Here is a 27,536-nt window from a genome sequence, read left to right on the forward strand (position 1 = left end):
ATTTTAACTAATATAAATTACTCTGCCTGGCATCGGAGTAAGTCAGTAAAAAAAATAAAAATCTTTCTACAACTTTAATCAGAGTTCTAACATCTGAGATAATAAATTAGAGGTACTGGGGAATCCTTCAAGAAATTTAAATACACAATAGGAAGCAGAGGATGGTTATCAAGATCAGTGTACTACACAATAACCACAAGTAAAGCTGTTCTCTCTAATAGGTGCTTAAATAATTAGTTACTTTTCTAAATGTTTCTTTTACTTAATGATCTTCATTGAAATCCACAGGAGCAGCTTGCTTTGGAACTTACTACGACTAAGAACTGAACCTGGAATTAAATAAATTTAAGTGTCAGGTCTCATGAAAACCTTCAATGTAATAGGCAAGGAGCCAAATTTCTTAGAGGTAGAACACAAACTTTTAAAGCAATTATCCCTCTTGTAGTTTGGGAGGACTCCTTTAAAAAAAAAAATAAAAAAATCTTAGGCTGACAGAGAGATTGTGGGAGGGCAAGGGTTTATTTCTGTTGTTGTTTGGTCCAGTAAATTTGCAACAACATGCTTTATTGTATAATGGCATGATTAAGTCATTGATCTCATTACATGACAAAGAATCTAGAATGAATGTTAAACTTGATATGGAATACAGCACGAATAAACACAAAGTTATTGGATGCTACCTCTGAAAAAGATCTGGCTTAGTAAATTTGCTTAGATACAACTGTTGGCTGTCTTTAAAGATGCAGTCAGTGATTGTAGTATATACATCTGAGTCACATTAAATTATAAGATGCTAGCATAATTAGGACCATATTCTTGATAGACTAAATTTAAAACTCTGGAACTTCACATCTATGCCACTAAAGTACGGCATTTTGATGACCTGATATTTTAAGATAATGTTTTCTCCAGCATACTGACCAAATAAAATCTCATCCTTACTACTCAACTGTAATTTAATCTCAATTAAAGATGTAGGCACCGTAATTTACCTTTGATTTTTTACACGGAGATACTCCAATACACAAAGTATCAAGGATTAATGCATTAAAATGTTTATAAAATTTAATAAAATACTGATAAAAACTTAAAAATATATATTTGTCCTATTGAAAAGGCTTTCTTACCTTTTTATTTATCTTCTACTTACCTTTGACACCACCAAAAAATCTCTTAGTGTTTCTGGGAACAATACTCAAAACACAAACATAAATCAGTATACCCAAGTACTATCAAAGTTTGAGCAGGAATCTATGATTATGAATGGATGGAAGTATTCTATTATAACTTAAAATATTGCTGGATCAGATCAACACTACTTTAAAAGATTTGTCAGAGTAAAAAAGTTATTTGAATAACACATTCATATGTATCTTGATAAATGCTCATTATCATTAAAATGTCAACAAGAGCAGAAGGGGTGATTTTTAAAGGCTAAAATACCAGTCATCTACCGAGAATGTAATAAAACTTTTTGAAGCTGTAATAATATTAAAGAACAGAGAACACCCTAATTTCCTTTTAACATGCTTTGCTGATTTCTTTGAAATTAGATACACTTTTTCAACATTTTGAAGTTAAAAACAAGCTTAATCTCATGACAGTAATTTTCCAAACAATCTCAAAGTTAATGTTCCCTTTCACTCGAATGATTTTGGCAACCAATATGTTTCTAATATGCAGAAGTTCAACATTTCAGTACCATGCATGAGTAAAATCAAATCTACTGATCTTTCATTTGGTATTGGGGAAAGCTATATAATGCTTCTAAACCTCTATTTCCTCTCAAGGGCTCCCTGTGCTTTTTTCATGCTGTCCTACTTTTTCATGGTGTATTCTTGTAGAAAGACTGTGAAGATTACAGCACTGATAGATAAGAAAGGTAGGAAATTCATCCATCTCATAGTTCCTATTCATAGGTCAACAGAGAAGTAATAAGAATAAAAGGGAAGACTAAAGAATACAAGAAAAATAACAACATGCACACAGGCTGAATATCATTCATTTACCTTTGTCTACGCTGGCATTAAATTCCACTGCAGAGGAATTATAGTCAAACCTATAATAACTTTTGTTGGCCCAACCAGTTGGAATTAGATGACATCCACAGCAATAGACAAATTAAGAAAAGTTGTTTGTTGCTTCCCCCTCCATCCTCTCCCCGAAAACAATTAACACTTAGAGAATTTATGAACTGGTATATTAAGTAATAAAGCATTAGTAAAAACAAGTAGCTTTTGATTCTTTCCAAAGAGTCTGTTGGTTAAAACTCAAGTTGAAATGAAAAATAATTTCTAAAAAGAACTCCTTTCTAAAGGAGGAGTGTCAAGTAGTTAAAATTACCATGGCTACACATTTCCAATTTGTCTCTAAGTCAAAGGAGTGCAGAACCCATTCTCCCATCTTACAGTGCAGCAGGAGGTCAAGTACTAGAAATAATACACAAAATGACAAAACTATTTTAGCACTTGATGGTTCTACTTCTAGAAGCAGGAAAGCCGGAACATTTCTTTTTAATCTTCTCTCATTCTCCAGAAAATGACTTGTAGTTGAATCATCCCAGTCATTACTATTTCCATTTATTGCATGCACTGCAGATAATGAACATAATTATGTAATTTAAAGTGATTAGACAGTGACATTCAGCCAACTGTCCGTTGAGGAAATGGAAAGTAAATAAAGTTCTTATCTTTTCACCTGAAAAGGTCTTGAGAGAGCATTTGTTTGAAAAAGAGCTATGCAAAATGTGTTGTTTCAGCTGAGCTTTGATCACTGTAGTTGAAATTTGGCCCTGCCAACGAGATGGGCAGAAAGAAAACATGCCCATTAAATTAAACACTTCAGGATAAAACTACCTGGTGAAGGAGTCTTATGCTGGCTCTTGGTTTGCTTTCTTTAATCATCTGAAAGTGTTTTAACCCTCTATGCAGCACAGGGAAGTATTCTGGATCAATGAATTGTCTTCAATTCCACTTGCTATTCATCATATAAATGCTGGCTAAATTAAAATATTCATAGAATTACAGAAAATAAGGCTGGAAACAAACTTAAGAGGTCACCTAGCCCATACCCATGACTGAAGACAGGTGACCTGTATCTCTGTTTCTCAGATATTTGTGAAACATATTCTTAAAGAATAGCATTGAAAAAAAAAATCCCCAACCCAATATGGGCAATTCAATCTAGCACTTATCTAAACTCAGGAAGAGAAATCTGTTCCGATCGTAAGAAAGATTCTATTCCGAATTTACGAGTATAGGCTCAGAAATGTTGGACTTTGAATTACAAGAAAAAATTCAAATCAACTCAAATCCCCAAATGAATGAACCCAATGTGGAATACCGATAATATGTAAATCACAAAAATCAGCATGTAAGGAATGGAATACTAGATTTTTTTCCCAGAAAAATAAGACTTTTGAATCTTCTTTCCAAAACCATCCATAAATGTCTTTGAGCTCCACTCTTAGAAAGGAAATTTCTCTTTTCTTACACTAACTTTACAGCGACACTAACTTTTTAGTGACCTCAGTGAAATAACTGAATAAAACATGAGAAAAAGAGAGAAATTAAGAAGGATTTAACATCTTATATGACTTTTGTTTACAACCAGAAGGAAGCAAGAGTAACACCTAAAACTGATTAATATATATAAAAGCACTAACCAGTTGATTGCGTTTTGTTTACAGTTGTTTTAAGAAAGTGTGAGATAACAAAAGGTATGTTCCTTCTGACTATGAGATAAAAAAGGCACCTGAGATAACAAAAGGTATGTTCCTACAACCCAAAATCCAAGAGCATAAAACATTGCTTTCTTGAAATGCAGAACTACCTGAGAACCGTTTCACACGAAGTTCTGTTTCATCTTTGTCAGTATACTTATGTTAAATAGAAAATTCCCCATATATTTCTCAAACTGATCCTTCTTGTACTTGATGATGTAAAAGCTTTGCAAAGTAGCTTTTTAACAGAGCTAAAATGTGTATTCTATTTTACTTTTTCTTATTTGGAAATTCTGACCTTTCATTAGCATTTCACATACTTTCTCTAATTTATTTCTGGAATTCTATGACAGATCCTTCTCTTTGCACCTGCATGACATTTTTTCATCCAAAATTTGCTTTTTCATTTACTTTTTTTCCTAAATCACTAATCTCTAGTCCCTGTGCAGGATCCAAGTCTTCATCCACTTTGAAACTCCAATGTATATAAAAACTGTGCTTAATAATTACTGCACTTTTACGTACATCTTCCACACTTCTTTCCAAGTCCTATAAGGAAGTGTCCAATATTGAGATCTCAATTCTGCCATGATTTCATTCATTTGGGTTCCAGAAGAAGATACATACTTCTTCCTTCTCCATTTCATTTTGCTTGCAAGTGAAGCACCCTTTCTTCATAAGATCAGAGAGCTTCCTTTAAGCTATGCTTTGTTGATTCTTCTTTGTGGCAGCTTATACAGAAATGTTTGATATATGTATCTTTCTTGTTTCATAACATCAAAAAAAAAAAAAAAAAAAAAAGTTGGATAGCATTTAGAAGTCATCTTTTGCTAATATAACTAGAATATACTTGTGGCTACGAGTCTGGGAACATACAGATTCTTCAGTATCATCCAGAAGTACAATGCTAACTCCTTCAAAAAAAATATGAAGGGAGGACATAGAGAAAAAGAAAAAGCAAACTGATCAAACAACTGCTTGCTACCTGTAAATCAGTGGCTTATTCCTCATTTCCTCTGAAGTTCCCAAAGACTTGAATAACCGTTAGCCTAACTGTGGATATTACTATGGCCTGGAGAGCCACAGAGATGTGGACCAACATCCCAGAATCACAAAAGAAGACAAATGGGGACTGCCAGAAAGATTTGTTTACATGGGAAATGTTAGACATGGAGCGTGTTATCACATAAAACAATTGAAAACAGATAATTGAGAGAAAGATGTGCCTATATTTGTTTCACAAGAAACTCAGTCACAGATGCATTACAGAAACCAAAATTACAAACATAAAATAAGCATGACTATATAATTAAACACCTAGTTAAAATATATTTTTTTCCTTAATTTTCCATCTGATTAAAATTTCCCACCTAAGGCTTCCAGACTTACAGGACCTTAATTTTAGCAATACATTACAATTCTGGTAGACAGCCAGAGTTTTATTTTTATCCTTTAGTCCTTTGGTCTCTTCTTTATGTATCTCTCATTTTGCAATATTTTTTTCCTTCAGTCACACAACAAATGTAAACAACTAAAATTATTTCTGGACTACAGAAGCATAAAATACTCAATTTCAGTTCCTAACAACAAATTAGAATTCTTGCAGATTCTTACTTTCTTCAAATGATTAGATTTGGGTAAACATTTGTCTGTAAGCAGGATATACTTATGTATTTTATTTTGTCCTACTGTGAAACTACAGAGATCCCTTAAGACATCCAAACAAAATTAATAAAAATAAACATATAAAAATGTCATTTTAAAGTTAAATGCCATTTAGACCATTGACATGTACTGCTGACATTTTCTAAAATATTTACTTACCAGTGATAATGAACTCAGTACTCTGTACATTCCAAACCCATCTCCAAAACCTCAAAGACTGTATTAACAGAGCAGTTAAGGACATAGCAGACTTTACTGGAGCTCTAAATGGTGAGATACATCATTAAAGCTTTGTCAGCTCCTAGCCTACCTTAATAAAAGGTTATCACATCTGCAGCATTTATCTTTTTCTTTTCCTGAGAAACTTAGTAGAAATAATAATTGATCAATTTGAAATCCTTATTACTTGTTACTATAATTATTTACTGTTACTTATAATTACAAGTAGTAACTGATGACATGCATTGTCTGAACAATCTTTTTGATGTCTCCTGTCAATACTCAGTCTTATATCTCACACAGATTCACCTTATCTTACATTACATATCTTGCATTAGATTAATCAGAACCAAATTCAAAAGTGCCTTCTCCATGTCCTCATATTTTGATTAATTTCATCTTTCACTATATAACCGCTAAACATTGTTTTACTCCTGAATTGGCAGCTGCACATTTTAAACCTAAAGAAATCTATAGTAGATTTAAATTTCAGTGTTAACTGAAATTCCTAAATGTCTTTGCCCCCCTCAAATAACCCTCCTGTAAAACTGTGCATCTTAGAGACGTGATTCACTTCTGAGCAACTTGTATCAAAAATTCATGTTGAAGTAAAAAATTAATCCTGGTAAACAGATGTGCATTGTAATATATAATATGTCCACTACAATCAGTAAGTCTAATCATTTCAACAGATTTTTAACCTGATCCACTACTTTCAACATTCCCCCACCCTTCCTGTCCCAAATTCTGCCACAAAGCCTAATGCCAAGACCTTATTCTAAGCCATCTACTTACACTTTTTTTCTCAGAGAATACTTTTTTTTCTCAACTGCTAAGAAATTTACATCATTAATAAATATACAGCAATGGATGTACGTATTAGGTGTGTTTTTCATATATTGAAAAAACTATGATAAAAATATATGCTAGAAATAGTCTGGAAATAATTTTATCAGCATTTGCCTGCTTCTGATTTGGCACAGATATACAATGTGTGAATGTTTTATAGAGACTTTAAACAGTTCAGTGTGTGACATTCTCCATTCCCTCTTTTTCAATCAAATCTGTTGATTCCTTTTGGTGTCCTAGTTATTATACCTCTTTGGACCAATATGTTACCACAATCATGCAGTCAAAAGGTGAAAAAAAGAAAAAAAAAAAAAAAAAAGGACAAAAAAAACAAACACACAAAACAAGCAAACAAACAACAATAGCAAACACACAAAAGCTACAATTGTCTCTTCAGACTCATGCTGTGCTTTAGGTGCTTACTTCAAACTAATCAGAAAAAAATATTGAGGGAAATGTAGCAGGTCAGAAAGAGACCACATAACTACAGAAAGTCAGATAAGCTCTGATCCTTTATAGGTATTCCTCATCACAGCATTTATGTAATTTTTTTTTTTCCTGCTAAAGATGGTTTTGCAGCTTGTTTTGACATCTACACATCATGGAACTTTCAATTTTTCTAACTAAATTTTTAGTCATCTGATTAGTTTCCTTAAAAGTTGTACAGTTTTGAAAGCTTTCCCTCTTTCAGTGAACATTTCCCATTAGACAGTAGTATTGCTGTGATGTATTTTGAAACACCTTTCATTGTGTCCTATGCAAGCTAATGAAAATACTGATAACAATAGCAAGTGATGCCTAAAATAAACAAACGCAGCATCTTTTGAGCTGCTGCAGACTGTCTACATCCATGCTAGAGCCCTGACTCAGCACTGACCCTCTTTTGCATAATGCTTACAGAATCACAGAATCACAGAATTTCTAGGTTGGAAGAGACCTCAAGATCATTGAGTCCAACCTCTGACCTAACGCTAACAGTCCCCACTAAACCATATCCCTAAGCTCTACATCTAAACGTCTTTTGAAGACTTCCAGGGATGGTGACTCCACCACTTCCCTGGGCAGCCTGTTCCAATGCCTCACAACCCTTTCAGTAAAGAAGTTCTTCCTAACATCTAACCTAAAACTCCCCGGGCTCAACTTAAGCCCATTCCCCCTCGTCCTGTCACCAGGCACGTGGGAGAACAGGCCAACCCCCACCTCGCTACAGCCTCCCTTGAGGTACCTATAGAGAGCGATAAGGTCGCCCCTGAGCCTCCTCTTCTCCAGGCTGAACAAGCCCAGCTCCCTCAGCCGCTCCTCGTAGGACTTGTTCTCCAGGCCCCTCACATGACATGCAGAACTGTTAGCTGTGCACTACAGCCCCAGTAAATTCATGGTCATTAGGAAAGACTGCTAAGTGCTTTGCTGAATGGGAATGGACTGAAGCAGATAGATGTTTTAGTGCAATACAGCCCATGTTCACATTATTTTGCTTTAGGTTACCTTGATCCACATTTAAATTCACATGCCTCTCTATATTAGCTGTCATCATGGACCAGCAAACATAAAGTAGATGAGAGGAAGTTGTATCACTACTAGGGTGAGACCAGACGTCCACTTTAAACTTCCTAGGGACTTCACATAACATGCCAGCTACAGGATGCTGGTTGGTGCTTAAAGAGCTTCTGCCCAGAGGGACAGCCATGCTGAGTGATAGAAACGTGCCTGGTCTCAAGAACCATGTGGCAGCTGGCTACCCATTCTTTCAACCCCCTAAATAAAAAGCAGGCCCTAATTCTTCCTCATTTGTGTGTAAAGTGAGAACTGTAAAGCCAGAAGAAGAAAGTGAAAGGGCCACATTTTCTTTCTTTCTTTCTTTTTTTTTTTTTTTTTTTTTTTAATTTAATGTAACTCTTACTTGTCTCTGCCATATACTTTGATAACTTGACTGAACAGAAAAGTTATCCAAGGTTTTAGTTCTGCATGCTGCCCCTTTGAAAACTTGTTGGAAAGCCTTGGCATCTTACTGAAGATCCCGGACCTTTGGCTACTTTTCATGGAGTATCTGAATACAGGAATTCCAAGTTGTCTTCTTCTTTCCCCAATCTGCCATGTGTGCACATAACAAGGCATATAGTGTCAGATGACATATGTTGCCCTGTTATCGTTACATTAAATGGAGTCACCCACCACGGCTGGGACATGAGACTTCCTCACAAGCACTTTACGTTAAAATTAGATTTCTCAAGCACATCTAAGAAGGAAATTTGCTGTACCCTTTCACTTGGGCATTCCAAGTACTTGTTCATGTCTGCTCAAAGGACAAGAGCACATGTGTACCTCTCAAATGCATCTCTATGATTTCTTATGGAAATTATCAGTCCCCTTGACTTTAATCATTTTGTTTCTCATTCTTAACATAAAATTTCAGTCAACATTCTGCTTGCTTACTCCCATGCCAATATCTTCTGGCAGCATGTGCTCAGTTTAACAACAGGCTTGGTTCTGTTCCATTGGATTATTTTAAAAAATGTCCTGATGAAAAAAGCAGCTGTGTTTAAATAGCTATGACGTCCAATCAGACAATTTAAGGGTTTTGGCTGTTTTTTCCTCTTACAACCCCTTATCAGGCAAATATACACATACACATGGACAGTATTCAAAGGGAAGTTAGCAATGCGTTGGTGCTTAAAGTTCATGATCTGCCAAACACATTACTGTACGTGCATTATTGTTGCTATATATTTCCAGCCAGCCTTATTCAAGGTACCAAATAGTTCAACTTAACACTAGTCACATAAGATATGCATTGATTATTTCTTTTAAATCTGACCACTTAGAACTTTTACAAAGATATGTATATATAATAGTACTTGTCAACAATTTACTGTAAAAGCAGCCAGGTGGCTGATAAACTGCCAGCTATCTTTCTTCCATGTGCTAAATTATTGCTACATATTTTTGGAGATCCTAACAACAGTGCTGGAGAAAGGACATCAAATGATGCTTAGAAATGTGATACACATTTTCATTTCACACTCCATCAGGTTTTACAACTTGAGCTCCGTGAAATGTATGAGAATACTTGGCTAACAGCCACCTCTACTGAGGTGTAAAATAAGGATCAGATATCTTTTAAAAAGAGTTTCATTTTCTTTACATGACTAGATCAAATGTTGACCTTTTTCCAAAATATACTGTAAATATTCAGTACCTATCAAAGAATTTTGAATCTCTGGACACAGGTTTGAACTATTTTAACAGACACGTAATCGATACAAATTTTTTAGAAACAGCTTTGTAACAGAAAACAAACAGATTCATCCTTCCACTAAACTAGAACTGAAACACATTGAATTATATAATCACTGGTGTTAAATCTTTTCCATTCTAATAGTTCTTTCTCATCTTGCACCATGGAACAAGAAACAAGCATATTATTGCCTTTACAGTCAGCAAAGTAAAGCTACGGGCATCAGCAAAAGCATCTTTTAAATTCAGATTTCAATCTGTCAGAAAAGATTAAAGCTTCATACATACATAAAAGGGGAACTATAAAACGATAACAGATACATAGCCTGAAATCATTATGCTTGAACAGCTGCTGTTTTACCAGTGTAGTAAAGCAGAAAATGCCTTTTACTCACCTCTGTTAAGCCAGAAACTTCTCCTTTTGCTAATGGTCTTGTGATGGATGCAGTATAAACTCTGGCATCTGACACTGGTTGCCCCTTCATAAAATGTTTCCCAGCTTCATAAATATTCACTTCTACCATCTTACCCATTAACACAGGATCCTTTGGCACGAGAACCTTTCAAATAAAGATAAAGATATAGTCACTAAATATCATAAAGGACATCAGTGTCTCCAGCTTCCACTCAGAAAATAGATATTTTGGTAGGTATCTCTATCTGGCCTTCTTCAAGAGCTTTGCAGTGTTACCTCAGATTTTTTCAACTCCAATTTGCTTTTGTTGTTTTTGTTTGATTAATAAGAAAGCTGAGCCTGACTCACAACATTTGAACCCAGACCCACATTGTTTCCAAGAGCACTTGTACTACAGAACTCTAGCAGACTGCTATAAAGGCTTTTATTTTTTCTTTTACTACCCCACAGTATTTTTTTTTGTTTTGTTTTGTTTTAATTTTCCAGTCTGTAAGTGCCTCAGGACAGAAATTATGCCCTTGCTTCTATTTGCTCAAGTCCTTGTTTTGATTGTGCACGTCCTTTGCAGCTGAGATGCATGACTGGCAATGAATGTCTCTAAAAATGGAAGGGTATGTTTGTTGTATCAGCAACAAATGCCACTCTACCCTGAATTTGCACAACCATGGTATCAGACAGTCCCATGAGAACTTCACAAAAAAGACACCACATAACAGATTTTCATTGGTCACACATGCTATAAATGAAAGAGCCCCACGTACAGAAGCAATATTCCTTGCTGGAAGAACAAATCACATAAAAAGAGTCTAAAAATAGAGAAGCAGTCGAAAAGGAAAAGTGGTGTTCCCCATTTAAACATCAATAAAAGATTGAATTACAGACTTACTTAATCACATTTATTTAAAGCTCATCTACAAACAAATCTACAAGCTTTTCAGAGGTAATAAGCACACACATATTCCTTGATTTTTGTAGATCAAAATTGAAAATGAATCAGCATAGCCTGATTTTAAAGGACACGGAGAGAAAAACTGTGCCAACCACATTTGGAGAGCAGTTTGTTGCCAAACAGTGCCTCTCCAGTTTCAGCTATCGCAAGCACTAGTTGTCCTGCTCAGAGGAAATCACTACCAGTAATTCCCCTTATTCCCCAAAGACTCAAGGTGTTCATGACTTCTGGAGTTTCCAGATTCTATTAATTCTGCTGAAATTCCAAAGCACCTTCGAAGAAAAGCAGACAGCTTTGCCTTTCAGAGATGAGAAAGCTGGGGCTAACTAGACAACAGTGGCAAACATTAAGCCAGGATCCTAGTGCTGAGACAGCATTAAAACACAACTAGATCACAGTTCTTCCAATACATATATTTTTGGGGGCAAAGCAAAACTAGGTAAATAAGTATCCCTGAGTCTGGAACCTCTGTAGATTTTGGTATTCCCATACAGGAAACAGCAAAAACTAAACATATATCCTCAGGGACAGATGTGGATAAGTGACTAGTACTTCAGAAAAAGAATGACTTAAATGAAAATATCTGGGAGGTATTGTAAACAACCAAGAAGTCAGGCTTACATTCATACAAAAAAAAAATAAAAATCTAAGAGACAAAGTTATACCAACAGAAACTGTCATCTTGACTGCTGTTTTGGCAAAGTATCTTTTGGTCAGTTTAGACTATTCTGTTTAATGAACTAATTTAAACTATGTCATCAAAGCTATGGACAAAGCTACCAGGAGGTCTGTTAGTGTACCTCCATAAATGTGGCTTTAACAGCAAACTCTTTTAATACAGACAAGCTTAGTGAAGAGATGATAATAATGTGTTTAATAACTATTTGAATTATCAGAACATTATACCACAACCACACACTTCAGCTTCCAAACGCGATATTGTACCCCAGGGGTCAGTGTTGAGGCCCATCCTCTTTAATATCTTTACTGATGACTTGGATGAGGGAATTGAGCGTGCCCTCAGTACGTTTGCACAAAACACCAAGCTGGGGGTGAAATGTCAATGTTCTTTAGAAAGGCCCTGCAGAGGGATCTGGACAGGATGGGTCGATGGGTAGAGGCCAATGGGATGAGGTTCAACATGGCTAAGTGCCAGGTCCTGCACTTTGACCAAAATAACCCAACAGGCTTAGGGAAGAGTGGCTGGAAAGCTGTGCAGAGGAAAAGCATTTGGGGGTGTTGGTTGATGCTTGCTTGAACACGAGCTGGCAGTGTGTCCAGGTGGCCAAGAAGGCCAACAGCATCCTGGCTTGTATCAAGAATAGTGTAGCCAGCAGGACCAGGGAGGTGATCGTCACCATGTATTCTGCTCTTGTGAGGCCACACCTTGACTACTGTGTTCAGTTTTGGGCCCCTCACTGCAAGAAGGATGTCGAGGCCCTGGGGCACATCCAGAGAAGGGCTACGCAGCTGGTGAAGGGCCTGGAACACAAGTCCTGTGGGGAGCTGCTGAGGGAACTGGGGTTGTTTAGTCTGGGGAAGAGGAGGCTCAGGGGAGACCTTAGTGCTCTCTGCAACTACCTGAAAGGAAGGTGTGGGGAGCTGGGGGTCGGCCTCTTCTTGCAGATTAGTAGCGATAGGACTAGAGCGAACGGCCTCAAGTTGTACCATGGGAGGGTTAGTTTGGAAATTAGGAGAAACTCCTTCTCAGAAAGAGTGGTTAGGCATTGGAACGCATTGCTCAGGTGGAGTCACCATCCCTGGGGGTGTTCAAGGAAAGACTGGAGCTGGTGCTTAGGGTCATGGTTTAGTGGGTGATAGTGGTGGTAGGGGAACGGTTGGACCAGATGACCTTGAAGGCCTCTTCCAACCTTAATAATTCTATAATTCTATGATAATGTGATATTTCATGACTCAAGAGTGGCTGGTTTCATATCTACTGTCACTCAGTTTACTACTATGAGAGTCAGCCACTAGCACCAAGTCTTGTGCTTACCTTGTTGAACAACACTGTATTGCCCTTGTCAAATATATAAGATTTTAGGGAAAAGATACACAAATAAATAATGGAAAGTATTTTTGTTCATAATCAAATATACAATTACTAAGCATGGTATTATTTGTATTTACTTTATTCTTTACTAGTCCCAGTCAGGACCTGTATTAGGTACGGGCTGTACAAACACACCATAAAACATCAACAATTTTTCACATACTACTTTCCCTTTAATTAAAGGAATTTCCATGAAACAAACATTAAATTCTGAAAAGCCCCAAGCATTATTTTCAATCTATCTGTATAGAACCATGTTCCTCAAATCTGACTGATAAGGTATAAAAGTGAGGAACAGTGGTGTACAAGACTTAGATAGAAGTTAGAGGTACAAGAACAAGAAAAGAAAAATAATTTCAAAAGCTGTAATAGTATTTAACACTAACCAAAACCAAACAAATAAATGTTCTAATGTAATATGGAACCAGAACAAAGCACTAGTGCTGACTACATAACCAGAAACATCATTGATAGCCTCTCCAGACAGGACAACTGAATAACTAAAAGTGGCAAAAACAAACTCAGTGCAAGAAAATCGAGAAGAAGCCAACTGTAAAAACAGAATGAAATACAGATGATTCAGAAAAGCCAATTTTACTGTTTTTCATCTGCTTTTGAGTAAAAATAATAAATTTGTGAAACAGATACCATACTTCCTTCCTAGCTCATAAAGATTGTGTTTCTGTGTGGAAAGAATTCATTTACAGAAAGTACATAGAAGAAAATAAAACATATCAGGCTGAAGTGTTAAATTAAACATGAGTTTCTCATCTTTCCTATTGTTTGAATTTTTTTTAAATTGCATTGTATGAAAGAATTTTCTGAAAGATGTATGAAAATTGTAAAGATTAAACTATGGAGAAAACAATGCTTCTGAGACTCAAATTAAAATTACTGTAATAATTAACAGCTTCTTCAACCATTTAGATAATATTCTTTGGATATACAGCATATATCCTCCTCATACTGTATAGTAAAAGACTTACTGTGCATGCTAACATAATTTCAAGTAAATTGTATTTAGAACACACAAAGAAACAAAATATCTCATAAACATGTCTTGATGGTCACACCTTTCTCGGAAACGGTTTATTTCTTTACTTTTTTTTTTTTTTTTTTCCCACTGTGTTGTGCTGTGTTGCTGAGATTATCAGAAAGCAAAGATACCACAAAGAGATGTTATTTTGTTTATTTTTGTTTATTTACCTGTTCATAGAATGGATTGTGAGCAACATAGTAATTGGAATCAAAGGATTCTTCTGTAACCAGAACCCTCTGCCTCTCACCAACCTGGAAAATAAAAGACAAAAGTGATGACTCAGAAAACAAAAACAGTGAATTGCATTCAGAAGAGAGCTTTAACTATAAACAAACACACTTAGCAGAAATAATCAAATTATCTCAGGAAATTTTGTGTCAGCAAGAAACCATGGCAGAGAAAGCCCTTGCTCAAACTATCCACAGGGGTAAAGGTCACAACTGAGAGCTAAAACTGCAGTACTGTAATGGTTTGACATGAATATCCAGTTCATAAATGTAAATTTATTTTTACATGTTAACACAATAACAAATCAAAATGTCAGATCTGCACAGGGTCCAATTACTGCATCATCCAACTAATGAGAAAACTCCCCCTCAGAATAAAATTCTGCTATCAACCACAAAAACTTAACACCCCCTAGCTCCCCAACAACATTACGGCAAATAAAACATTTAGAAGGATCTGAGAGAAACAGGGAACTGTAACACGTAGCTTGATGTTATCTAGAAGCTTAGCAAAGCTATTTGCTATTTTTAAAGAAGCCACTTGTTATTTACAGTGATTGAGCATCTCTCCAGCCCTTCTTGGTAATGTCACTATGCTATACTCAAGACATCACATTGTAGACAACACTGCATGTTACAAAGACTCAATGAAGAAAAAAGTTCTTAACTACTCACAGAGTAATATTAAAGGCAAAATAATCTCTGGGCCGAAAAGTACAGTATTTCAATTACATGTCCAGCATCCAAATACATTAGCACAGTTTAAAGAAAGCACCAATTCAATTTCACAATTAGTTAAATGGAAGACCATATGACAAGTCAGGTGTACTTAGTTGCCACCTAAGTATTAATCAAAATCTGGCCTTGCCCAAACTTCAAAATCATTCGCACAACTCCTTTTGATTTTGTCCATTATTAAGTTACATAATGTTGTTTGTATCTAAATTTCTGCAAACCCTGGAGGGACATCCAGCTCACATTGTTATTCTGAGCCGATCTCTAGTTTTCTTTATCTAAATATACCCTGGATTCTTTCCAACCTACTTGAAAAATGTATTCTACAAATTACAACTGTCTAGCAAGCTAAATTTACTTACTGCTTTTACTACTGTTGCTATCTCGAGAACCAAAAATGATTTCACATTTGACTCCAAACTTTTTACTCCAATCTGTGAGCAAAGCCACATTCAAAGTTTTTACAACTTTCTCTAATGACTAATCATGGAAAAAAGAACAGGTGAAAACAAGAACAACAAGGACACATATGCATTGCAGTGTATATAGTATTTATACTATACATAGTCCAGGTTCCACATTAGCCAAGAAGGACATCATGCTCCCTCTTCCCTATGCAGGTACCTGGGATATTCCCAAGACAAACCCCGGAAAGCAGAGGAGACAGCACCCAGGTCACCTCCCAGATGTAAATTGCTGGGACCACAAGTGTGGGGTACACAGCAAAAGGGGAACAAGTCCCAAGTTACAGACCCAGCATAAAAATCCTAATAGTAGAAAAAATGCATATTTCTGAATACTTTAAAAAGTTGTTTAAGAGTTGTTTATAGCACGCTTAAAATTTCTATCTACATTCCTCTGAGAAGTCTGTAGTTACAAGTAACAACAGATACCACTTATTCAAATTTTAGTAACCTAAATCATCTGTAACCATTTACCATTCCCCTGAACACTAAGGTATTCTTTTCTTCCAAGAATGCAGTTATTTAATTCAAATCCTCAAAGGAGTTTTTCAAATACTTGTCAAGAAGGTGCTGGAGATAACCACGTCAGTAAGATTACATTTTCCCTGAATGGAGAGGTTTTGTTGTTTCTATGGTATTTCAGACCATAGCCTTCAGAATCACAATGCAGTATGGTGGTGCAGAACTACAGCAGGATGTTATGCAATGTTATGAAAAAGAGGAGGAGGAAACGTTAGATAAGTGATACTGACCCTTGAGGAAATATGTTACCACTGGAAAACACCAAAACCAATCAAGTAGTCATGTCCTTGCGTTGCATTTATTATTTACCGGTATCATAACTTAACAAAACCAGCTCAAAGCAATACTGGGTCTGTAACTCATTTCACAATTGTCTTGTGGTTCCCTGGCTTTCTCTGGACATAATGTTCTGCCTTTATTGTCCCTATGAATCCTGCCTGTGAGGTACTCTAAGCTACATGTGTTATCTTTATACTCTCAGATGACAGTGTCAAGTACAGTATTTAAAATAAATAAATAAATAAAATCAAAGGGAAGAAGAAAAGAACACCTGTGTTTGATCATTTGCTATAGGCAGTGATTTCTTCAGACACATTGCCAGTTTTTCTTTGCTTCCATGAGCAAATGGAGCACAGGTCCCTGTGTCTCAGCAGGCTAAACAGAGAACGTCTGTGCTCAGAATTTCTTGGGAATGGGAAGAAAACAGGAAGACTGAATTCATCACATAGCATCAAAATTGTGGCACTAAAATTGAGTACAAGAGGTGCAGAGGAGCAGAACAGCCTACACCAAATTATAGTATATACACTCATACATATAGTCACACCTACAAGACAAAGAGGCTGTATTGTGAGGAGTACAAGGCAAACCCAATATTGTTCACTTTCTCATGTTACTGGAATTGTAGCTCTGGCCAAGGCTGATCTCAGAAAGAAAGACAATATTCAGATATTTGTGCAGACTCTCTTGCCATAACAATAGAAAAGTACAATTTTATTTAATGAGTTAGGCTATTGGGTATTTATGATCTACAACACTAATTGGCTACACACTCTGTAAGACAGAAAATGACTATCTCTCCTGCATCCAAATATAATTAAGAAAGAAATATAAGTAGGCAGAATGCAGCTTTGGTATTGAAATTTGTTCAAGAAGTGAAATATATGTCATCATTTCTGCAATTATTCCCCTGGGATCTCTAAATGCTTAAGTTTCACCTCTCTCAGAAAGAATTTACATATGCAGAAACCAGACATGATATCTAATAACAGTCGTAATTATAATAACCTTTGATGATTTTTTTCAGGCATGTACCAGCAAAAGTAGTTCAGTATCTTATTTTTATTCCTATTCTTTCATCTGCTTCCACAGGTATGCATGAGTTCCAGCTCTCAGGGATCTACAATTCTGACAAAGCATTTGCAACAGAGTGAAGTTATCACTGGCATCTCAGTTGGGAAAGATTCCTACAGAACTGGGATTTTTTTTTCTTTGTGGAGGATAGCATGAAAAAAATAATGAGTGTCAGCAAAAAACTTACCAGGCAGTTTCCCCCATCCCAACACAAACTGGTCATATTGTTTACACAAGGTAAATTTGTTTTCACTGAAAACAACACAGTGAGCATTACTAATCCTATCACTTCCTACACTGCAACAGCTGCCAGGTAGTTTGCAAATCTTGTAATTAGTAACAAAATCATTTATGAACTTAACTTTTGTTTTTATTTATCCTACAGGAAATTCTGACATGATAATTCTGTAACTCAGTTTTTCTTTACTGAATATCATAAAAAGCAACTTGTTCCAGCTGGCTGATTTTCTAAAGTGAATGAATGCTAAGAAATGTCAAGCATCTTTCTCAGCTGCAGTCAAATTGGATTTGTTTTTCAGCTCCCCCTTTCCTCCTCCACCTTTTTTTTAAAAAAACAAAACAAAACTGACTCAATCACATAAAACCCAAGACTAATTTCTAAATTCTGCAGCAGTACAGGTGCAAAAGACTGGCACTGTTTACATGGTTTGATAGAATCCTGCTAAGCAATGTCAACAATAGCCTACTGTAATTATACTCAGATAATGTATATTCCTGATTTTTTTTTAGTTAATGAAAATTGTAACTGTTCCAGCTGTAGTCATTATTTATCACAGCCAGAGCATGTTCTTTCTCACTGTTTACTTATTCTTTTCTTTTAATTTTGCTGATTATGTTTTTAAAAGTTTCTATTCAGCTAAAATAAACAATAAAAAAATTAATAACCACTGTGTTTTTATACTTCTCCCATAGAAGAAGGCATACAGTGTACACAGCCAACTCCATTGATTTAGAGGGCAGCCAAAAGTCTTCTTTCAGGTTGAGCTCAATTCATGGAGGAATCGATGAGCATCTTTCCATTAATGTTGACTGAGGCTGGCTTGGATTCTGACCCCAAACATTATGGAGTATACAAGGCTTGGAAGCCACACAAAAAGCTGCTTTCCTTTATTTATTATAGGCAATAAGGAACTCACAGTGTCACAATTTCTGTGTATGTTTCAGCAGATTATTCTGAGGTACAGAGTATTTCTCATAAACATGCATATTTTAGCCTTTACTATGTATAAGGAAGTTTAAACACAAGTAATTTAGAAAGCATTAATTCTACAGAAATTAGTACACCTTTATCCTGATTTTTTCATTTGTAATTATTTAACATAAATGTAATTAATTATGCAGATGATGTGTCCTTCCCTACAAAACTGAAGAAGAATTGAGAATTGTTGGACCTACTTTTTATGAATCACATCAATCCTTTTGTAATTAGAGACCAAATTTCTCTAACATCATAATTAATAAGCATCCTATAAGCCCTCTATTTACATGTCCTAGGTGTTTTCTCCTTCTGACAGAGAAGCCTGGGTGTGCCACAACCTCCCTGTAAAAATTCAAGGTTTGTGAAAGCTTAAGACGTGGCCTTTTTTGATGACGCCAAAACACGTTAATTACCTTCTCTTTCCAAGCTCCCTTTGTGTTTTTTTTTTCTTTTTTTTTTTTTTCCTTCTGATATTAAAAACTGTTCCTCCTACTTTTAGGGTGTATAACATTAATATTTAGAGTCCTGTATCTTTTATATCATATAGGCCTCAATCAGATTAATATTTATAATGTGTCTGACCCACTTCATGCCTGTGGAAAGCAAACAGAGAACCTGAGAACCTGATCAGTGCAGGGTAAGTGGCAGAACTCATCGCGCAGACTTCTGATATTGCTGCTTCAACTCCCAAACCAAGACAAAGCTGCCTCAGTGCTACAGTGCCATTAGTTAGCTAAAAGACAGTGGAAGATACTGGTCTCACCACCAATATCAGATTGTTTTGTGTTTATGTCCAGCAGGGCTAAATTTTACCATTTCACACTTGCTACGAGTCAGTGGTTTTCCCTTACTTACATTGCTCAGTTTTTTTGCAGCCTTGGAAACAGCCCTGCACAGTCTTCATTGCAAGCAGGAGTACTTAGCTCTTACTGGAGAACTCCAGAAACCCAAGCAAAAAGCAGCCAACATTTATCAAGGTGTCTCATTTCACTGTCAGCCGACACAGCTGTCCTCGTCAAACCACCATTAGTAAAATGCCCACCTTTAAACAAAGCTGAAGGAATTTTATTTTGAAAAGATTACATAAAACATATGATTTACTAAAAAAAGTCTTTTTTTTTTTTTTTTTAAACGCGCATGCTTCAGATGTGTGCATCATTCAAAAATTCAGAATGGACACAACAGATGTCCACAGGACAAATTCTCTCGATGATTTTCCAGGCTTGTTTGAGGCTGTGCAAGCAGCAAGGATGGACTAGGTGTGTTTAAGACAGTAAACTCTAATAGTACACAACCGGTGTAACAAAAAAGTCCTTCAGCATCAGGCAACACAGCTCATTAAAACCAACTGAACACCTCTTCTTCAGTCCCCTTATGAATCTGTTGGCACAGCTACAGGGGAGGGAAAAGGTAGGGGGGAAAGCAGGCAAGGGATAGAAGAAGTAGACTGCTTCTGCTTTCTTGGCCCACTGCTCATGCTTCAGGGTAAATAGCTCCTTTCTATTACTGTGCACCTGCATCTGACTGCTTCATTTTAATTTGTTCTCCTGCTGTGAAAATGTAGCTTCTTCCAGCACACACAAGCTATGCCATGCAGCCCAGATGAAAATTATATTCAGAGATGTGAGCAGTGACCTAAAAATGACAACTGGTCCTCAAAATATGATTCCTTTTAAATTCTGTAAGTTTGCATTTTGCTTGTTGCTTCTTCTCCTCTTGTCTAGGTAAGTGGTAATAAAAGTAGCATGTTGACAACTCTGTCATATTACCTTTCTGAATTTTATTAACCATGTGCAATATTATAAGAGGAAAATAAGTTCTCTGAAATGGAAGATATATATTGCCTCTGAAAAGCAGTTCCTCTCATTTGCATCTTTGTTGTAAATCGGTACTTAAGTAGTGAAAGCCCATGATGAGGTTGTAGAATTGGGATTTATTCTGGATCTGGCACAGCACTGCTAAGGGACTCTGGCTGTTACTCAAACTCTATTTCCACATGTGCAAAATGTAATTCTAATAGTTGCACAACTCACAGAGTAGTGACCATAAAACTGTGGAAGTTGCTATAGCAATAAAAAATACTATATGCAGAACTGGTATTTGGAACTGTCAAGCTGGATGAGCACTCAGGCAATGGCCTTAATGTAGTACTGGCAAAAGCCTCTTCCCCCTTTTTTTCATGTGATCGAACAAATCCCATAAAACCATGCAAATACCTATAGAAAAAGTCTAAATGAAACATACAGGTCAAAATAGGAGCAAAAGTAAATAAAATGTTTGAGTTTTTCCTTAAATACCCATAATAATTCACAAACAAAACAAAGAAACTAAACAAGCAGTCTGCCCTTAAGGAAACTTGACATTTAAAACATAAGTACAGGAAATTATTATTGCTGATCTTTTAGAAAGCATGATGGAGTTTAAAGGAACATTTGAAAATATTTGCTACTTCCAGTCAGTTTGCCAATCACATGCATTCTGGTGGCATGATGTAAACAAATTCTTGGGCTTAATTTGTTTTTTGTCTGTTTGTTTGTTTTAAATAAGCTAAGCCTGTGACTAAATGAGGGTATTAAGCTTAAAAATGACGTGGTCTTTTTTTTTTTTTTTTTTTTAGTAAATGCTACCCTTTTCAATTTCTGTGAAATTATTTAAAATTACTTAAGATTGGCTGCTGTTGCTGGAAGCAGTTCCTTAAGATACACTGCATATTTCAAAGTGATTTAAGCACAGTATTAAGTGGCAGTTGCTAAGGCAACACTATGCAATTCCTGTTTCAGCGATCTCTTTTAACAGCTGCATAATCCCAGACAAGTATCAGCTATATGAGAATTTACAATCGATCTTGTTAAATACCCTATCAAATAACTTCTCCAGAAATTACTTCAGCAAGTCGCAATACAAATCTGTTTTCTCAGACAGAAGTCTTGTCTACACTCCGTAACGAAAAGTGCTCACCAGTGGCTCTTTCAGAATGGTGCTGATACAGCACAGACCAACATAATGCTGTTTTCAGCACAGATTCAGCATCGCCAGCCACTGGAAAGAATTGCCAGTAATAATAAAAGGTCTTAACATAGGCCTAACTTCAGTAAATCACAGGCAGAACTGCATGTTTCTTCACAGACAGGAGAAAGCAGGAAAATGTTGGGAGTAGGTGAAAATACTGGCTACAAGAAAACAGAGGTCAAAGTGAAGATAGCATTGATTTACATCAACTGTCAGTACTGCCTTCGCTGACACAATACCAGAATCCCCATGGAAGGGTGGATGCTCTAAGAAGAAGTCATCTTTACCCTGATATTTTAGAATTACAGAACCTCCAAACATTGCTCAGAAAAGTTGGGCTTCTCTCCAAAATATCAGTATAATTTTTCTGCTCATCCCACAGCTGAAGCCAATATTCCCTCTTCATCTCATCTAAGAACAAAGGAAGAGCAGATGGGATAAAACATGAGAAAATAAAGGTCCAAAATGACCCCATACACAAAAACAAATCATCCAAAACCACATCTTGCCCAAAATCCACTATAAACTGTACCAACACTTGTAACAACACAGAAAACATGTAACATAGCACTGATGGACAGTAATTAGGTAACTTAGAATACAAAGTGGTCGCACTACCTGAAAAAGTTAATAATAATAATAATAAAGGTAAATATGTATCAGTTATCTTTTCAAAATAATAAGAAAACTTCTTTTCCACACACGACTCACGGTTTACTAACACTGAACGTCGTCAGAAGCTGGTAATGTTAATGAGGATAGGATAATGATATTATTATTTTTTTAATTCTGAAGGCAGTTAACAGATGATCAAAAATTGAATACTTAAAGGTTTTTCTTCAATCTAAGGCAAGGTAAGACCCTAGAACTGCTGACATTTCTAGATGCATAGTGGTGAATGACAAACGGCATCAGGAGTTTATAAAAGGACCAAAGTGAATGATTCATTAAAGACTATGTAGTATGACTTCATGAAGTTCCGAATTTAATAGTCACTACTTTTAAACTGATTGTAATGCATTTTAGTATTTTTAAACAGTATGCCAATGACTTCCATATAAAATAGGTAATGCGGAGAAGAAACACTTTAATAACATACTAAAATAATAATTATGACCAATTTTTTATTATCCATTAAAGGAAATTAATTAATATCAGTTCAAGAAAATCATACCTATGTATATCGGTATCAAGAAAATCATATCAGTTCAAAAAAATCACTTCTTTTCTAGAAGGAAAAAAAGTAACTAAGTTTTTCTAACATCTTTAGACTTTATTCAACTCTCAAGGATATACATATAGTTATCTAAAATTTCAGTTATATCTTTTTGCCTCAGCACACTACCTTTTGCAACTTTAAAAAAAAAGAAAAATCAGGAATGTTCGTGACACCAGAAACAAGTCAAATTCAAGACCTCCCTACTTCATAAGTAACCTCTTCAACAACTATTTGACTACATGCAATTTTTTCCTCTATAATTAAAGTGTCCTTAGTTTGCACAGACTTAAAAATTAGAAGATACTTGGGGTTTATATAACCTTTCAAACTAGAGAAGCAATATCCTATGTTGTAGTCTGAACTTCAACATGACCAAAAGTGAAACAAGCTGCACATTTTTAACTGCAAGTGCAATTTATTATTGAGATGATCACCAAGAAACATGCTGTAATCTATATCTAGGCATTAAAAACTCATTATAAATCTTACTGAAAAAAATGGTTTAAAAAAAGTTTAGATGGATGTCAATATTTTGACTGTGGTTCTACTACTATTCACGTCACCGGTCAGACATTCTTGCCTTGCAGGTTTCCAGTTCCAAACCAAGCATATTGGTTACACTACCAAGAAAACGAATACAATACATATACATATACAGCAGAAAACACATTAGATAAACAGACCTGCAACTTCTCATGCACAAAGTCTTTTACTAACAGAGAAATAACTGAAAAAAAAATGAGTCCTCAGCAAGTTTGTGACAGATAGATTTTTTTTTAGCCCTCTGTGTGGGTATGATAAGAGGAACCAAGAGATATTAGATTTAAGTGTTTTCAGCGTACGTGAAAATAGTACAGAGGGAGTTTTTCACATTGCTCAGCAGTGCTGAATAGTCAAGTAAGAAGTGTTTTTTGCCTGTCTTTGAGGTCTTTTCTCACCTTCCTCAAAGAGGTTGCTAACTGTGATTGGGCCTCAAGAATAAAAAGTTTTCTTATGTCTCTGTGACAAAAGCACACACATATAAATATAATGTGCCATATAAACACAATTCTCCAAAGGAAAAAAAAAATATTTCAAGTATTTCAAATTTCTACATATGGTCATTCGCTTTTGTAAGTAATCTCCAAATAATCAGAGTTAAAGTGCAATATAAAATCAGAGGCATTGGATGTCTCTGACAAACAAATCCATTAAAAGAAATTTATTAATGGCTGGGGCATGCTAAGCAGAAATCACTTTTGTATTTCCATAACTGCTGTCATTGTTGTATTCTGATGTTCTCAAAGCTAGATGCACATATGTACCACAATTATGTGGAAATACACACATACATGTATTTCTGCTGTTCATTCTTGGATCATATCAGAAGGCCAGCAGTATGCACAAAATAGTTTTCCTATTCTTCCCCTTTTTTCTCTTCTGCATTTCTTCCTTTCAGAGTAATATTTTCCCTATAACTGACTGGAATAAAAAAATGAGCAATACTAAACAAGACTCCCATTCCTCACTTCAGAGAAAAAGCTCTTTAGCAAGTTTAGACTAAAAGCTCAAGAGGTGAACTTTTCTCCTCCTTTCTTTTCTCCTGCCTACATCTTAATGAATTGCCCAACTCCTAATCTCACTCTTCTACCGCACCTGGCTTGAGACTTTTGTTCTCTTTATTTTCCCTGAACACTGCTCCTGAAGGGTCTCTGTGAATATGCCTCATATGTGCAAGAAGCAAACCACTGCTTTAGTTTCATTCATGTTCAGGTTCTCCAAGAATGGGGGAAAAAAAAAGTGGTGTTCTCATGAAAAACATACAGCTTACCATTCATTTTCCACGCTAACTTTCAAAACATCTATGCCCCTTTCCCTTATGGCACCTCTCTACTGTATGCCAGTTAAGGTGGCAAAACAATAAGCATCCTGTTTTCAAAGGCGAATGTTAGTAATTAACTCTGTATTGCCTTCTTGAAAAGTAGAGATTGGGCACAGAATGAGTCACTCCTAGGTCTTCTTAGTAACCTGTTAGCAACCAACACTGAATTCTCCAAAGAGAGTTCTGGATCGGATACAGATTCTCATTTGCATTTCATCCCTTGCTGTGACAAGCATCAAAAAGTACACAAACTAATTTCTGTACGGTGATCACGCAAAACAGGCATGTAAGACTGAAGAAAAGCACGATGCTTTGATTTTACACCGTTTCACGTAATTATAAAGACAAAGCTGCTTGGTGTAATAGCTATAGCTGGTTTCATCAGCGGTACCGATAAACAGGTTGGGTTCATGTATTGGTTCATATAGCATAATCAAAAAAGATTGCCAAGGAATCCAGCATAGAGTCTAGAGATATATTAGAGGTCACTAAAAAAGAAATAGGAATGTAGCCTACTGTCTGAAAATAAGAAGTCTCCTGGTTTAACAATTTCAGAACTGTTTCTTTCTCCTAAACAATTTGGTAGATATGGTACCACAGTTTACCATGTTAAAAGATGCTGTATCTTCATATAACCTAATTATTTGGGTCAGTTTTAGCTAATTTAGCTGCATCTAAAAGACTCTCCATGTATTAGTACTGTATTCCTTTTGTCCTTCCTAGCTATCATGGTAAAAATGATACAAACACCTTTGGGCACTCAAGCTTCTCAAGCTCTAGCAACATGACAGGGATTAAAGAAAGGCATCAGCAATGGAAAACTCCACAGAATTCACATCAAGAATTACTGGGAACCTTGTTTAAATATTCATAGCTGAAGAAGTTTGAAACAAAAAGCAACAGGCCAATGTAATTGCTTCTTACTACTTTTTTATTTTAAAGAGACTCAATTTCTATTAAAACTTACAAACACTTGATATACATAATTTCTTATTCATGCTAGGGCACAGTTGATACGGTCAGAGTTGAATTTCAAGATTTCAGGATGTGGCTCAATTATAACCATCATACACTAGGGACCTGATTAGTAGCTGGAACCAGAAAATGACAGTAAAAGGATTCAGCTGTACAAAGGCTCCGCATCAGCTTCATGGATTGAAAGGGCAAACGTCACCACCCTCATCAATTGGTTCAACTGCTTCTAGATCACCAAATGATGTAACACTCCCAACTTCCACGTTGCTAGGCTTATGGCTTCAGATATCAAAGATCAGTTCTTAAATTTCAGTATCCAAAGCAGTGCAGTCGACCTCAGTGACATCTCCCATCAGATGGGAGGGGAAAGGGGACACTGCTGATTCCAGCTTGTTTTCAGTGAGCCAGGCTGGGATCTGTCATAGCAGGGGAAAGGTTTTCTGAGGAAAGGTAGTGTGAAGAAAGCAACCATGCCATGGCTTCAGAAACCATTGTAATAACCCCTTGAACTCAGCAGATGTTGGTTACTACCACAAGCTACAGGATAAGCTTTTGCAACTTGGATCCATTTTATGCAATTAGGACAGAGTTACCTTTCTCCCTAAATCTCCTGTTTGTTGCACTGTTATTTAAATTACATAGGCACATTACACAAATATTTACTACTCACGTATTTTATCATCAATATGTGTACCTACCACAAGCGTTAGAGGCAGTATCTATATGAAAATAGATGATAGCTTGGAAAGCCTAGGCACAGCTATAGAATTCTAGCTGAGTATAAATAACATAACAGATACCAACAGATACCTTCCAACTCCTAATATTCTTGGCTGATATCCTATTACTAAATTAAGTTTGTCCAAACAAACAGAAACTCCACACAACCTTCAAACCAATAATTTAACTGTGACTATTAGCAGCTTCACCATTAATTCAACATGAAGTAATGCATATCCTTATAGTCTTTTTTTTTTTCTTTAAGGTCATGGATTAAAACCGATTACAGACAAGTTTGCCAAAAACCCCTGTTAGCATTTCAGTGGCTTTTGCTATATTCCATTATGATTGAATGTCAGCAGAGGAAGAACATTTAGCTTTTGCCATATTTTTTCAATCAATGTTGTTAAACATAATCTCTGAAAAATGCTTCCAATAAAGGAACTATCTGCCCTTTCACTTTTTATATAAAATCAAGGGCAGAATTTCTTTAGGTATTATGAGATACCTGGTGCATGAAAATAGGACAGATTTGTATTTGAAGCACTTCAAAAATATATTTTTAAACTCTTCTCATAAAAAATCCGACCATTTCATAAATTTGTCAAACATTTTTCAAAATTTCTTTAAGCTACAATGCAGTGAAGTAAGCCAGGGTATAAGGTCACAGGCGACATGAAGCTCCTTCTAAAGGCAGAGAAATTGCTCCCCAACAAAGAACTCAATCTAGGTTTGTCCAAGGACTGTTTCCTTTTATAAAATGCAGATGGCATGGCAAGAGATACAAAAGGTCATGACTGCTAGTACATAGCAATGGTCACACAACAGCAGCATGTCACTGGTTGGTGAAGTCCAGCATTTGAAAATGGCACTAACAAATGGGACTGATTAAAAGAAAGTAAGGACTTAGTACAAAGGCAAGGAAGGTGAGGGTACTGCTAAGTCATGTACCAATTTCTCTGTCATATAAAAAGAAGCAGAAGCTGCATGGCCCATTGTTAAGAAGGGGCCTTTATGTCTTACAGGTTTACCTTTTTGGATGGTTAGTAGTGGTAATAACTGCTCACAGATGATAATCCCTCTGCTGT

The 27,536-nt window shown here is 36.0% G+C and overlaps 1 protein-coding gene across 3 annotated transcripts in view; it reads right to left on the reverse strand.

Annotated features, from left to right (window-relative positions):
• CDKAL1 (CDKAL1 threonylcarbamoyladenosine tRNA methylthiotransferase) overlaps nt 1-27,536 on the reverse strand; it is a 427,133-nt gene that overhangs the window by 18,535 nt on the left and 381,062 nt on the right. For all 3 annotated transcript variants that reach the window (XM_082753985.1, XM_082753986.1, XM_082753987.1), the window contains 2 exons: nt 14,312-14,395; nt 10,084-10,248 (listed from right to left, as the gene is read on the reverse strand). In XM_082753985.1, coding sequence (XP_082610111.1) covers nt 10,084-10,248; nt 14,312-14,395 — 249 coding nt within the window. The remainder of the gene's footprint in view (nt 1-10,083; nt 10,249-14,311; nt 14,396-27,536) is intronic.

Source organism: Aythya marila (assembly GCF_965140915.1).
Source record: "Aythya marila genome assembly, chromosome: 2".
NCBI lineage: Eukaryota > Metazoa > Chordata > Aves > Anseriformes > Anatidae > Aythya > Aythya marila.